General features: G+C 37.5%; 1 protein-coding gene across 1 annotated transcript in view; it reads right to left on the bottom strand.

Moving 5' to 3' along the window:
• Nucleotides 1–413: 413 nt before the first annotated feature.
• LOC110185372 (Troponin C TpnC4) overlaps nucleotides 414–12,889 on the bottom strand; it is a 104,531-nt gene continuing 92,055 nt past the window's right edge. Inside the window, exon 5 of the mRNA XM_086832984.1 lies at nucleotides 414–566. Coding sequence (XP_086689110.1) covers nucleotides 562–566 — 5 coding nt within the window. The 3' untranslated portion in view covers nucleotides 414–561. The remainder of the gene's footprint in view (nucleotides 567–12,889) is intronic.

The following is a 12,889-nucleotide window of genomic DNA, read 5'->3' on the forward strand; positions in this document are numbered from 1 at the left end:
ATCAAGCTTCGCAATATGTTTTTTTTTCTCCTTTTACAGTTTAGTCGGCTAATCGGTTTTAGTTAAGTGACACAGCATCTACAGGAATGATTTCCCAGTTGTACCTCTATATACAGATAACACATAACCATAAATTAACATAATGTTTGTGAGAAAGACTACAAACATTCCACCCGTTTGGTTATAATTAATTAAACGCACGAAACGGTTACAATAATATCAGCCGTGTTAATTCAGTTTTTTATTTTATTTTTTTTTTTATTTGAAGTTTCAGACTAACGATTCGAAAGTTTGACTTTAAAATATATTTAGATGGGCATAGGCATACAAAAGTAGTTTAGCTGAATAGATAACGCGACAGCTTTAACGATATAAGAAAGATAGGGAAAATAAAAAAGAAGACTATAATAATCTAAGTTTGATCATTTAATTTAACAACAATTTCTTATTAAGAATTTCTTAAAAACAAATATAAGAAATTAACGATATGTAATAAGATGTTCACTATACGCCTTGCGTAGACCGGCCACGTCCGTCGCCATTTTCAGCTCATGGCAACAATTAACCTATATTTTAGATAAAAAGAAAAAAAATTATTTATTTAAAGGCAAACAGTAGTGAGTTTAGTTTATTGGTCATTATAAAAAGAAAATTACCTAACTTTGGTGAGCCGAAACTTGAGGATCCTTTGTTCAAAAGTGAAGTTAAATATTTATATATTCTTATACCACAGACTATACAGAGTGGAAGATCCGTAACGGCATACGATTTTTTTGCACACGATTTTTTCGTGCTGGCTCTTGAACTGGCTTCAGGCTCTCCCACATTTCGTTCAAAAGCCAGCGAGAGAGCGCTCTAGAGCCAGGAACAAGGCGTGCCTCAAAATATCGATTGAATTTATTACATATTTATACCCTTGCAGGGTATTATAATTTCAGTCAGAAGTTTGCAACGCAGTGAAGGAGGCACCTCCGACCATAAAAAGTATATATATTCTTGATCAGGATCAATAGCCGAGTCGATCTAGCCATGCCCGTCTGTCCGTCTGTCCTTCTGTCCGTCTGTCCGTCTGTCCGTTTCTACGCAAACTAGTTTCTCAGTTTTAAAGCTATCTTAATGAATCTTTGTAGTTAGCCTTCTATATACTCTCACTCGTATATATGTCGGAACGGGCCGGATCGGACGACTAAATATGATATATATAGCTGCCAAAGAAATGATCGGAAAATTTTTACAAAAAATATTATAACATTTTCAATTTTCAACAGAATTTAATCAAAATTTAGATATAGTCATTTCATATTATTCTACAATTTTGTGTAAAATTTTATGAATTTTTATCGGACTACTATATCATATAGCTCCCATAGGAACGATCGAGAAATTAATACAATTAAAAATTATAACATTTTCAGTTTTCAACAGATTTTCATCAAATTTGAGGTATAGCCATTTTAAATTAGTCTTAAATATTGTGTCAAATTTTATGAAAATCAGACGACTATTATTTATTTAAAGGCAAACAGTAGTGAGTTTAGTTTATTGGTCATTATAAAAAGAAAATTACCTAACTTTGGTGAGCCGAAACTTGAGGATCCTTTGTTCAAAAGTGAAGTTAAATATTTATATATTCTTATACCACAGACTATACAGAGTGGAAGATCCGTAACGGCATACGATTTTTTTGCACACGATTTTTTCGTGCTGGCTCTTGAACTGGCTTCAGGCTCTCCCACATTTCGTTCAAAAGCCAGCGAGAGAGCGCTCTAGAGCCAGGAACAAGGCGTGCCTCAAAATATCGATTGAATTTATTACATATTTATACCATTGCAGGGTATTATAATTTCAGTCAGAAGTTTGCAACGCAGTGAAGGAGGCATCTCCGACCATTTAAAGTATATATATTCTTGATCAAGATCAACAGCCGAGTCGATCTAGACATGTCCGTCTGTCCGTCTGTCCTTCTGTCCGTCTGTCCGTTTCTACGCAAACTAGTCTCTCAGTTTTGAAGCTATCTGAATGAAACTTTGTAGTTAGCCTTCTATATACTCTCACTCGTATATATGTCGGAACGGGCCGGATCGGACGACTAAAAATAATATATATAAGCTGTCATAGAAATGATCGGAAAATTTTAACAAAAAATATTATAACATTTTCAGTTTTCAACAGAATTTAAAAATTGAGATATAGTCATTTCATATTATTATGCAATTTTGTGTAAAATTTTATGTCAAGAAACTGTTTACACACTGAAGATTTAAAATATTTTTTGACGTTGCATGCAAATATAACGCTTTTAGTAAGATTTTTAATATTTTTTTTCAATGGATATCTATTTATTGGATAATTCTTAATGATAATATTCAAAAACATAAACAAAACAATTTAAGATTTAACAAAAAATTAATAAAAAATAACTTTTCACATTTTTGACACTGTCAAGAAACTCTTTACACAATATACAAAACGTACAGCTAAAAGGATATATTTAACAACTTAAACAATAATTTATTAATTTTAGTACTTTGTGTGCTCCCCCTTAGCATTTACTACATGCTGGATGCGTTTTTTCATGGAATTGATTAGCTTTTCCAAGAGAATTCCAATGGAATTCTCTGCCACTCTTCCAGCACTGCAGTTTTGAGGTCTGCTCGATTCCTCGGTTGCCTTTTAGCCACTTTTTTCTTTAAATGAACCCACAAATTTTCAATGGGGTTCATGTCAGGGCTCTGAGGAGGTGTATCTATAACCTTTTGGCAGTTATACAGGAGCCATGGCCGCAAAGTTTGCTCCTTGTGTTTGGGGTCATTATCTTGGTAAAATTTGAATTTCGGCTTTTCTTCGTCCATTAAGCCAAATTTTTTAGCACTCTGTCTCAAATTTGATTGGAGTATGGAGAGATACTGCTCAGCATTCATAGTGCTTTCTATGAATGCGAGCTCCCTGACTCCCTTGCTGCTTATACACCCCCAAACCATAACCGATAATTTGCCAAATTTTACGGTAGGCACAATGTTGCGCTGGTTTAATGTGATTAACGGCTTACGCCAAACTCTGGAAGGACAATCGTTGTAATACAGCATAATTTAAGTTTCGTCGCAAAAGATGACGTTATCCCAGTAATTTTCCGGCTTGCTGATCATCTCCATAGCGAAAAAATACCGCTTCTGAATGTTTACTACGGATATCAGCGGTTTCTTTTGCGCAACTCTTGATGAGTATTTGTTCCGTAGAATCAATTGGCGCACGGTTTCGTGCGAAACGACTACGCCACATTCTTCCTCCAACTCCTTGGCAAGGGTTCTGATCCAGATTTGGGGGTTATGACGCACCTTACGCGTGATAAGGAGTTCTGTCCGTTTGTCTATCTTCAACTTCCTACCTCCTCCAGACTTTTCTTCCAGCTTTCCTTCAATTTTAGCCCGATTTAAAACATTGTAAATAGTTTTCCGGGATACCCGAAACATGTCGGCCAACTCAGCTGCAGATTTTCCAAGTTGGTGGTTAAGATAAGCCAACTGGACCACGTCAAAGGTCAATCTAGCTCCAGGCATTTTTAAAAATTGATATTGTCGCTTTTTGATGTGTGCTTTGCAAATTTCACAATAAAAAATGAAAAGAATGCATCCATGTCGATGCGAGCAAAAGCATAGGTAACAATAAAGTACCGTTTTTTTCTCAAGAAGGATCAAAACAGAATGGAAAACTAAAGTGTGTAAAGAGTTTCTTGACAGTGCCAAAAATGTGTAAACTCATTTGTTGTTGCTTTGAAGCTGTTCCTTTGGTTGTTTTGTTTTTGTTTTTGTACATACTCATTAAAAATAACCTATTTATTAGTTGTGCATTCAAAAAAAATCAAAAACATTTAAAAAAAGGCGTAATTTTTCCATGCAAAGTCAAAAAATATTTTAAATTGTCAGTGTGTAAACAGTTTCTTGACATACTGTATATAAACTGTCATAGAAATGATCGGAAAATTTTAACAAAAAATATTATAACATTTTCAGTTTTCAACAGAATTTAAAAATTGAGATATAGTCATTTCATATTATTATGCAATTTTGTGTAAAATTTTATGAAATTTTATCGGACTACTACATCATATAGCTCCTTTAAGAGCGATCGAAAAATTAATACAATTAACAGATTTTCATCAAATTTGAGATAAAGCCATTTTATATTAGTCTTAAATTTTGTGTCAACTTTAATAAAAATCGGACGACTATATCATATAGGTTCCATACAAACGATCGTTAGATGTGGAGCAAAAATGAAAATTTGTGACTGTAAAACTGCAAATATTTATTTTATTTATTTATTTACTATTAGCTAATTATACATAAAAATATTTATAATATAATAACTAATCATAGATAGGAGTAACTAGCTACTAAGGCCATCGACTTGATAATTAATATTGCAATTTGTTTCAGTGGGGGATTATGGCTAAATAGTTAATGAGAGTTATAACATGTCGTGCTGTTTAAATTAGGTGTATGATTTTACTTTTTCTTAAGAAAGATATTATTTGGTTTAAGTTAGTAGTTGTTAGAGTAGCTAATAAGTTGGAGGGCGGTGTAAGCCCGAAGAGATTGGTCCTAAGTTTATGATAGTGTCTACATGAATCCAGTATATGTTTGACTGATAGATCCTCCTCCCCACAGTTAGTGCAGTTTTGCCGTCTTTCGCCGTTTAGTATGTGCTTGTGTGTGAGTTTTGTGTGTCCAGTTCTTAATCGAGTGATAATGGCGCATTCTCTTCTGTCGCACGACGCAGGGTATTTGGTAGCCTTTTTTTTCAGGGTTAAATTGTTTATACCAGTGAACAAATGACGACCAGCCTTCCAATTCGATGTCAAGCAGTATCTGTTTGATATTTATCCAGATGCCCTGCTGTACTCCCGGTATAATTGTATAGCACGGAGCCCATCCGGCTAACTTTGCTGCCTTGTCGGCTAACTCGTTCCCAGGTATTCCTATATGTGCTGGTACCCATAGTTGCTTAATTTTGGCACTATTATGTATGCAGAGGTGACGAATTTCACATAGAAGGTTGCTGTTATTGTAGAAGTTTTGGACTCCTTGCAGGGTAGAAGGACTGTCACTGCAGATGATATTTCTTCCTTTTAGTTCGAGGGCCAGTTTGATTGCTTTAATAATGGCTACTGCTTCTGCAGCAAAAACCGAATAGTGGTGCGGTAGTTGGCCCCATGAGATAATTATTCCGCGATCGTCTACCACTGCGAAGGAGGTTGTGGCTTCTGACTTGGATCCGTCCGTATAGAACCATTTCCAATCAGAGTAGTTGTAGGTAACTTCTTGAAATAGCTGCTTAAATGTTTTGACCGGTGTCCTGGATTTTTGCAGGATATGGAGTGACGTGTCGATGGTCGTGGAGCGAAGTTTCCATGGGGAAGACGGGATGAATTTATTCCATCGGTAAGGCTTTTCAATGTTGTATCTCTTCGCAAACTGTAAACATCTTCGAATTGTGGATTGAACTTTGAATTGCCTTCGATGCTTCAGGGCCACATCGCAGTCCTTGCAGAGAATGGAGTTCGTGGAGCACATGACTTTTGGTATCAGTTTAAAAGTGGTTTGGGCTACTCTGGTTTTGATATCTGATAATCCGGCTTCGGTTAGGAAGCATTTCGTTGGAGTCGTCAATACTCCGTCTCACAGCAGCGTGATAAGGAGGAAGGATCTTATTTAGGTTAGATGGCGCACACCATCCGTAGATAGGGAGGCCATACTCAATTTTGGATAGCATCAAGGCTCTCGTCGCTTGTATAAGTGTTAAGGGGTGGATTATTGAACGCTTAGTTGTTAAGAATTTAATAATGTTAAGTCTATTGATAAGAATTATTCTAAGATCTATACAATGTTGTTTGAATGTGAGTCGTTTATCGATAGTCAGGCCGAGAATTTTAAGAAATGGTACGAGTTCTATGTCTATGTTAATGAAAAATAATGATGGATATGTACAGTGTTGTTTTTTGCAAATATGAAAGAGTTTACATTTATTTACAGCAAGGGTAGCACCACAAGTGTTTCCCCATATTTGGATTTCATTAGGAATATCTGTGAACTTATTGTTGAGTGAATTGGTATTCTTAGATTGAAAGGTTAATTTGCTTATATCTTAAAATTATGTTATTTAAGGATTGAAAGGCAATCATGAACAACAACACAGAAAGGGGCGATCCTTGTGGGATGTGGAGAGTATAGAACTTTGATAGAGTGTTGTTTACTCTTGCTCGAAATGAACGGTTGATCATGAAAGCCTTCGCTTAGTTGAAGGTCTTTTGACCTACCCCACACCGGGAAAGTTGATCCAGTACTGTATGCACCCCTATGCGATCAAAAGCCCTTTCGAAATCAGTTGCCAGAATGGTAACATGATTTTTGGTGGAAAGGGCATCAGGGTAGGGCGGGTCATTACAAATTTGTTTTCGACTTTGAATCGCTAATAGGGCTTAAAAGCTGTGTACACATGTCCAGAATACGTGTGCAAAATCCGATTGCTGTGAGACGATGTCTTCCGTCTGCGCATTGACGACAAAAATAAAAAAAATTTTAGGTGAATGTATGGAAAATTTGGAATTTTGCTAATTTTTTTTCTGTATCAATGTTCAACTTTTACTAGCCAAAACGAGAAGAGAGGAAAGCCATCGAGGATAACAGAGTTAACAAGAGACCAATTGAAGATGTGTTAGCCAGTGGTTCAGTGTGTGCTAGTGACGATGAAACAAGTGACAGTGATATAAATGACGCTGACTTTAGTGTACCCGCTTTATCTGCTGATAGATCTAGAGTGAAACTGCCTAGATTGACCTCTTTTGCCAGCAAGTGTGACAGATTTGGAATTGGAGACAGAGCTGCAGCATCTCTTGAATCATCTCTTCTCCAGGATCTTTCACGGCCAGAGGTTTCCTCTTGCAAAACAATGCCATCTACATCGAAAGGCCCACTTATTATTGACAAGAGCAAAGTAAGACGTGAAAGGACGAAAACACAGCGTCAAGTCACAGAGAAAGAATGTCGAGATACAACCATTGAAGCTTTATTTTTTGACGGCCACGAAGATAATACTCTTACGATTGAAACTACGAGTGATGGCTGGCAACACCAAAGAGTTGTTAAAGAAAACCACTTATCCCTCGTAAAACAACCCGATGATGAATATTTTGGTCATGTTATATCAGAATCTTATGTGGCTGAAGAAGTGTTTAAGTCTATCTGGACTTATCTTCAAGAAAAGACCTATGGTGATTTGTTGACGCTAAAACTCGTGGGATGTTACGGTGCTCCAACAAATACAGGAATACACAACGGCATTATCCGCCGTATGGAAAAGGAACTTGGGCGGCCTCTGCAGACGGACATTTGTCAATTGCACACTAACGAATTGCCATTGCGTCATGTAATTGAGACAACAACAATTGAGACAACAACTACAGGACCTACTGAATTCTCGGGCCCTATTGGAAAATTGCTACAAAACTGTGAAAGTTTGCCCATAAAGAGGTTCAAAGCAATACCCTGTGAGCTTCCTGAAGTTGAGAAAAATAAGCTCAGCACTGACCAACTCTACCTATATGATATGTGCAAAGCCGTATCATGTGGTGTAGTCTCTGATGAGCTTGCTAACAAAAAACCTGGGAAGATGCATCACGCAAGATGGCTTACCACAGGTAGCCGTATACTTAGACTATACGTTTCCAATACGTATAAGTTTCTATACCTACTCCAAAACCTTTAGCCAATTTGAAGAATCTTACAACGTTCGTGGTGACAGTGTACGCTCCCTCATGGTTTCGTATCAAACGTGAGGGCACTTTAAAAAACGCTTCTAAAATTCTATGGCATACAATGATTGCTTTACGTACCATCCCCAAGCAGTTGAAAGAAGTAGCACAAAAGGTTCTCCAAGATAACGCTTTCCACGCGCACCACGAAAATATTTTGGTGGCAATGTTACACGACGAGAGGATAGAAGTGCGGCAACAAGCAGTTCGTCGAATTTTGCAGGCCCGCAAACGCAGCAACCCTACTATCGTCCGGAAATTCGTCCCACCGATCCTGAATTTCTCTGCAAATGATTATACAGAGATGATCGAATAGCCCGAGGAAAAAATTTCCGAACCACCGATAACCACCAACTTGACGGAAATCGAACTACAACGCATCATAGAAGCTCCGCTTGCCCAAATGCCTGACGTCCGATTAGCCAACGTTGCATCGCATACGCAATCTGTAGAGAGGGTTGTCAAAGAAGTAACAGAAGCTTCGAGTAAAATATGTGGACACACAGCGCGCGACGGATTCATACGCGTTAGACTCCAAGATCGAAACCTTATGCCCAAGTTTGAAAGCAAAAAAGACTTTAAAACGTAAAACTCGTCCCGCACGAGAGGGTGGTTGGCTGGGTGTGGGACGGGAGGGACTCGAATTGCAGCCACCGCCAAGAGGTGAGTTCTGGGCCCTTATGATTCACATATGTAAGTGAATCTAAGGTGGCAAAGAGCTACAAATATCTGAAAATTATTTTTAAAAAAATGAAAAAAAAACTACAAAAATTTTCAATATTAACTTTTTCCACGAAGAAGTGAGTAGGCGGATTTTATGGAAGTGAGGTACAATTTGATTACTTTTTTTTGACGTTTTTACAGAGTTCTCTAGAACAGGTATAGATTCTATAACAATTTTAACGTGTTTTGGTGGCCAAGACCACCAATTTTAGCTAGTAAAAGTTGAACATTGATACAGAAAAAGATTACCAAAATTCAAAATTTTCCATACATTCACCTAAATTTTTTTTATTTTTGTCGTCAATGCGCAGACGGAAGACATCGTCGCACAGCAATCGGATTTTGCACACGTATTCTGGACATGTGTACACAGCTTTTAAGCCCTATTTGCGTTTCAAAGTCGAAAAAAAAATTTTAATGACCCACCCTAATCAAGGGTGCTATGCTGTTATTTAAAAGCTGTTTGGTGGGGACTGATAAGTTTTTGTTTTGTAATAAACCACATAAGTCTTTTGGCTAAAATTTTTTCCAGAGTCTTGCTTAAACAGGGAAGGAGAGAAATGGGTCTAAAGAATAATATTTCGTGAGCTGGTTTATTTGGTTTTAAAATTGGGATTATAGTGGCGGATTTCCAGACGTGGGGGTAGGAGCCATTACTAAGCATTACGTTGTATATTTCTAATAGCCGAAATTTAGCTTCGGAGGGCAAATGTTTGAGCATTGGGTATGAGATCCGGTCTATACCGGGAGTTTTACCTATCGCGTACTGAGGGCATATTCGAGCTCGCTACGGATAAAATTAGAGTCGAGATCAGTAGCAGGTGCGGACAAATTGGTTACTGTGTAATCCTGCGAGAGAATATCGGCTTTTCGGTTCTTGTATTGGTGGGAGAATTTGTCGTCCTTGGTCCGACCAGAAGTTTCCAAAAGCGTCGCAAATGTCTGTAGAGTGATGCAGCTCTTTATCTTTATATTTAATTGTTTTGAGGCTATATGAGGAGTTACCAATTAGGCGATTTAGATCGGACCATGTTTTCTTAGTAGAAGATAGAGGATTAATATTTGATGTGAATCTTTCAAAGGATTCCCGTTTTGCTCTTTTAGCTGTGTATTTAAATAGGGCATTGGATTTCCTGTAAGAGATCAGAGCAGCAGTGCTCCTAGTTTGTTTATAACTATGCCAAATGGATTGCTTTAGATTCCTCAGATCTTGAAGCGTTGGACTCCACCAAGAGACAGTTCGCTGATGCGGGCTTTGTTTGGTTTGCGTAATTGCTACATTAGCTGCTGCTTTAATTCCTTTTGTGATTTTGGCTGCAAACAGATTTAGGTCGTTGGTTGAAGGAAAATTAAAGTTAACTTTGCATACGGCGCGGTACAGATTCCAGTTTGCCTTATCTAATTTAAAATTTCGGAGGAGGTGGGAAGTTTTTGGGATTGGTTTGCAAATGTATATGTGTTACTATAGGATAGTGATCACTTCCATATAGAGAGTCTTTTACAGACCACTTACAGAAAGGGAGCAACGATGCGGATGCTAAGGTAAGGTCAATAGACGTGAAGGAGTTGTGGGTGGAATGGTGGATAGCTGAGCCATCATTGAGAATAGTCAAGATTGATTTCGTAATTACCTCTTCTATTTGAAGCCCTCTTGAGTTGTATGAAGTTGACCCCCACATTGGACTCCAAGCATTGAAATCACCAACATACAGGATTGGTTTCCTGGTAAGATCTACTATTTGGAGTATTTCGTTGGCTGTGACGAGTTGGGATAGAGGTATATACGTATTGAAAATACAGATATTGGGTTGTAGGATTTCGATACCTAAAGAGCATGTACTGCCACTTATTGGTATAGGCTTATGAGGAATGTCTTTCCGGATGAGTATGCTAACACCTTGCTTAGAGTTGGCATTAGAGATTGAGTTGTAAAAATATGCAGTAAATTGCTTGGGGGAGGCAACATTCGTAAGATTGGCTTTTATATGCGTTTCCTGCAGGCAAATAATATCCGGGTTGGTAACGTTAATCAATAGTTGTAGTTCGTGATAATTGTTAAAGTAACCATTCATGTTCCATTGTACTAGAGTAATGGACATAAGCGGGAAAAGAAATTGGATATTAAAGGGTTGAGATCTGGATTAGACGATATTATGAATCACTCATAGCATCGTCAGACAGGTCATTTTTATGTTTTTGGGTATTCGATTTATTTGGGTCGGGAGTTGAAATATTATGGTTAGAAGATGTTGTTGGGCTGTTTGCTTCGTGTTCAGCATGAATTTGTTGTAATAGTGCAAAAGATGCAGGGGATCGGTTATATTTGTTTTGATCATGTAGAGCATTTCGGTTGGTCTGATAAGAGCTTGTGTGGATAGGGGAAAGGGGGAATGATGGAGAGGGAGGGGAAGGGGAAACGGAATGGGAGTTGTTTGGGATTTCATCGGAGGAGATGTTTTTGGTTTTGTCATTTGTTTTGTTTTGGTTTGCGTTTTCGCTGCGTTGATGTGATAATTTAGCTACCGAAGAGTAGGAAACGGCATTACTCGAAGAATTTGACGTTGTCTTGAATATTGTTTTGGCCTCTCGCATGGTACATTTTTTTGTTGTTTTAATTCTTAGTATTTCCTTATGTTCTTGGTACTTTGGGCATAGTCGGGAGGAGGCGGGGTGCTCACCACCGCAATTGGCGCAGCTAGTTTTCGTGCATTTACTTGGGGTATGTGGGGGAAGGGCACATTCGGAGCATCGAGGAGAGTTTTTACAGTGCTTGGCTGTGTGGCCGAGCAATTGGCATGTCTTACAACGCATAGGGTTTGGTGTGTACTCACGAACTTTAACAGAGTGCCAGGAAATTTCGACTTTAGCTGGGAGGCTATAGAGTTCAAAGATTAATAGGATGACTCCACGTTGACAATTTCTTCATTTGGGATGTCGGAGAGATATGGAGCATAAACCGTTCCTTTTACATAATTGAGGGCCTCATGGAGTTTGCACTTTATTTTGCATAAACCAATGAGTTCGGTAGTGTTTATAAACTTTTCAGCATCGGCTTGGGATCTTACTAGCATTAGTAAATTTCCGTCCCGGAGGTTCGAAATAGACACAATTTTTTTGGAGATCATTTTTAAGGCACGGTGTACGGCAAAGCATGAGAATTGGGAGATAGTCTTTTCGTTGTTGGTGGAGGCAATTATTATATACATTGGATTATCCGAAGAGGTTGGAGGATGGGCGGGGAAAGCCATATCCAGTTTCTGGGGTTGTTTTCATTTTTTCGATGGGGGGGGAGAAGGCGAGCGGTGCGAACCGGTTGTCTCCCAGGTTGGGCGGCCCTGAGGCCATATTAAAGCTTCACGATTATTAATTCGTATATTATGTAAGTAATTGTTTCGGAAATTAACGCGAGAGAATAGGATGAAAAAGAGGGAAAAATATAGACCACGAGGGTCGATAAGAATAGAGACTGATCGAGAACCGCTGTTGGGAGATAAGAGACGTCCGCTCGCAACGAGAGATAGTCGATGACTGAAACTGCAAATATAATATGCATAAGTGAATGAAATGAAAGCAGATATTACTTCATTGTTTTTTAACACAAATATATATAATTTATAGTCATCCTAGTCATCGAAGTTCTATCTGCAAGGGTATATAAATTTCGGCGAGCCGAAGTTAGCTTCCTTTCTTCTTTTATATTTATATTATTTTATTTTTATAATTTATGTGTTATAATATATTATTTCTTAGTCAATTGAATTAAATAATTGTAAATACATTATAATTATGAATTATGATTTTTTTTTTTATACTAATAATAATAATTAATATATGTATTTAATAATTCAAATATATAATATGCATACATATTTATATATTCTGTATGTACATATTATGTAAATAACCCATTTTTAGTATTTGATATGAAACTAAAATTTAGTTAAATGATTTATGAAATTCAAATTTGTTTTGATTTGCGCGCTCGGGTGAAAAATCGAGCTAAGAATTCTTTGTTTTTCTCCTTTGGTTGCTTTTCTTGCGTTCGTTAAAAGACTACTATAGCATAACAATATTAATTACTCAAATGCTTTCCTATCAAATAAAATTTAACCCGTTGCATAAACATAAATTAAGTGAGTGTAAAAATTGTGCAAATAAGTGTTATAAATAGCAAATTACAACTTTTTTCGTTGTTTCGGAACTTTGCGCGCCAATTTTACTTGCTGCTGCTTGCTATTGGCACAGGTTTGAGTTTGAGCATTATTTGTTGTTTAGTTGTTGTTCATTAGGCCATTTGAAAGCCCTTATGGCGACAAAAAAGAAGAGCACAAATCAGTGGATACAAGTACAGCCTGC

Source organism: Drosophila serrata, unplaced genomic scaffold (assembly GCF_035046125.1).
Source record: "Drosophila serrata isolate PLE 108 unplaced genomic scaffold, ASM3504612v1 contig_261, whole genome shotgun sequence".
NCBI lineage: Eukaryota > Metazoa > Arthropoda > Insecta > Diptera > Drosophilidae > Drosophila > Drosophila serrata.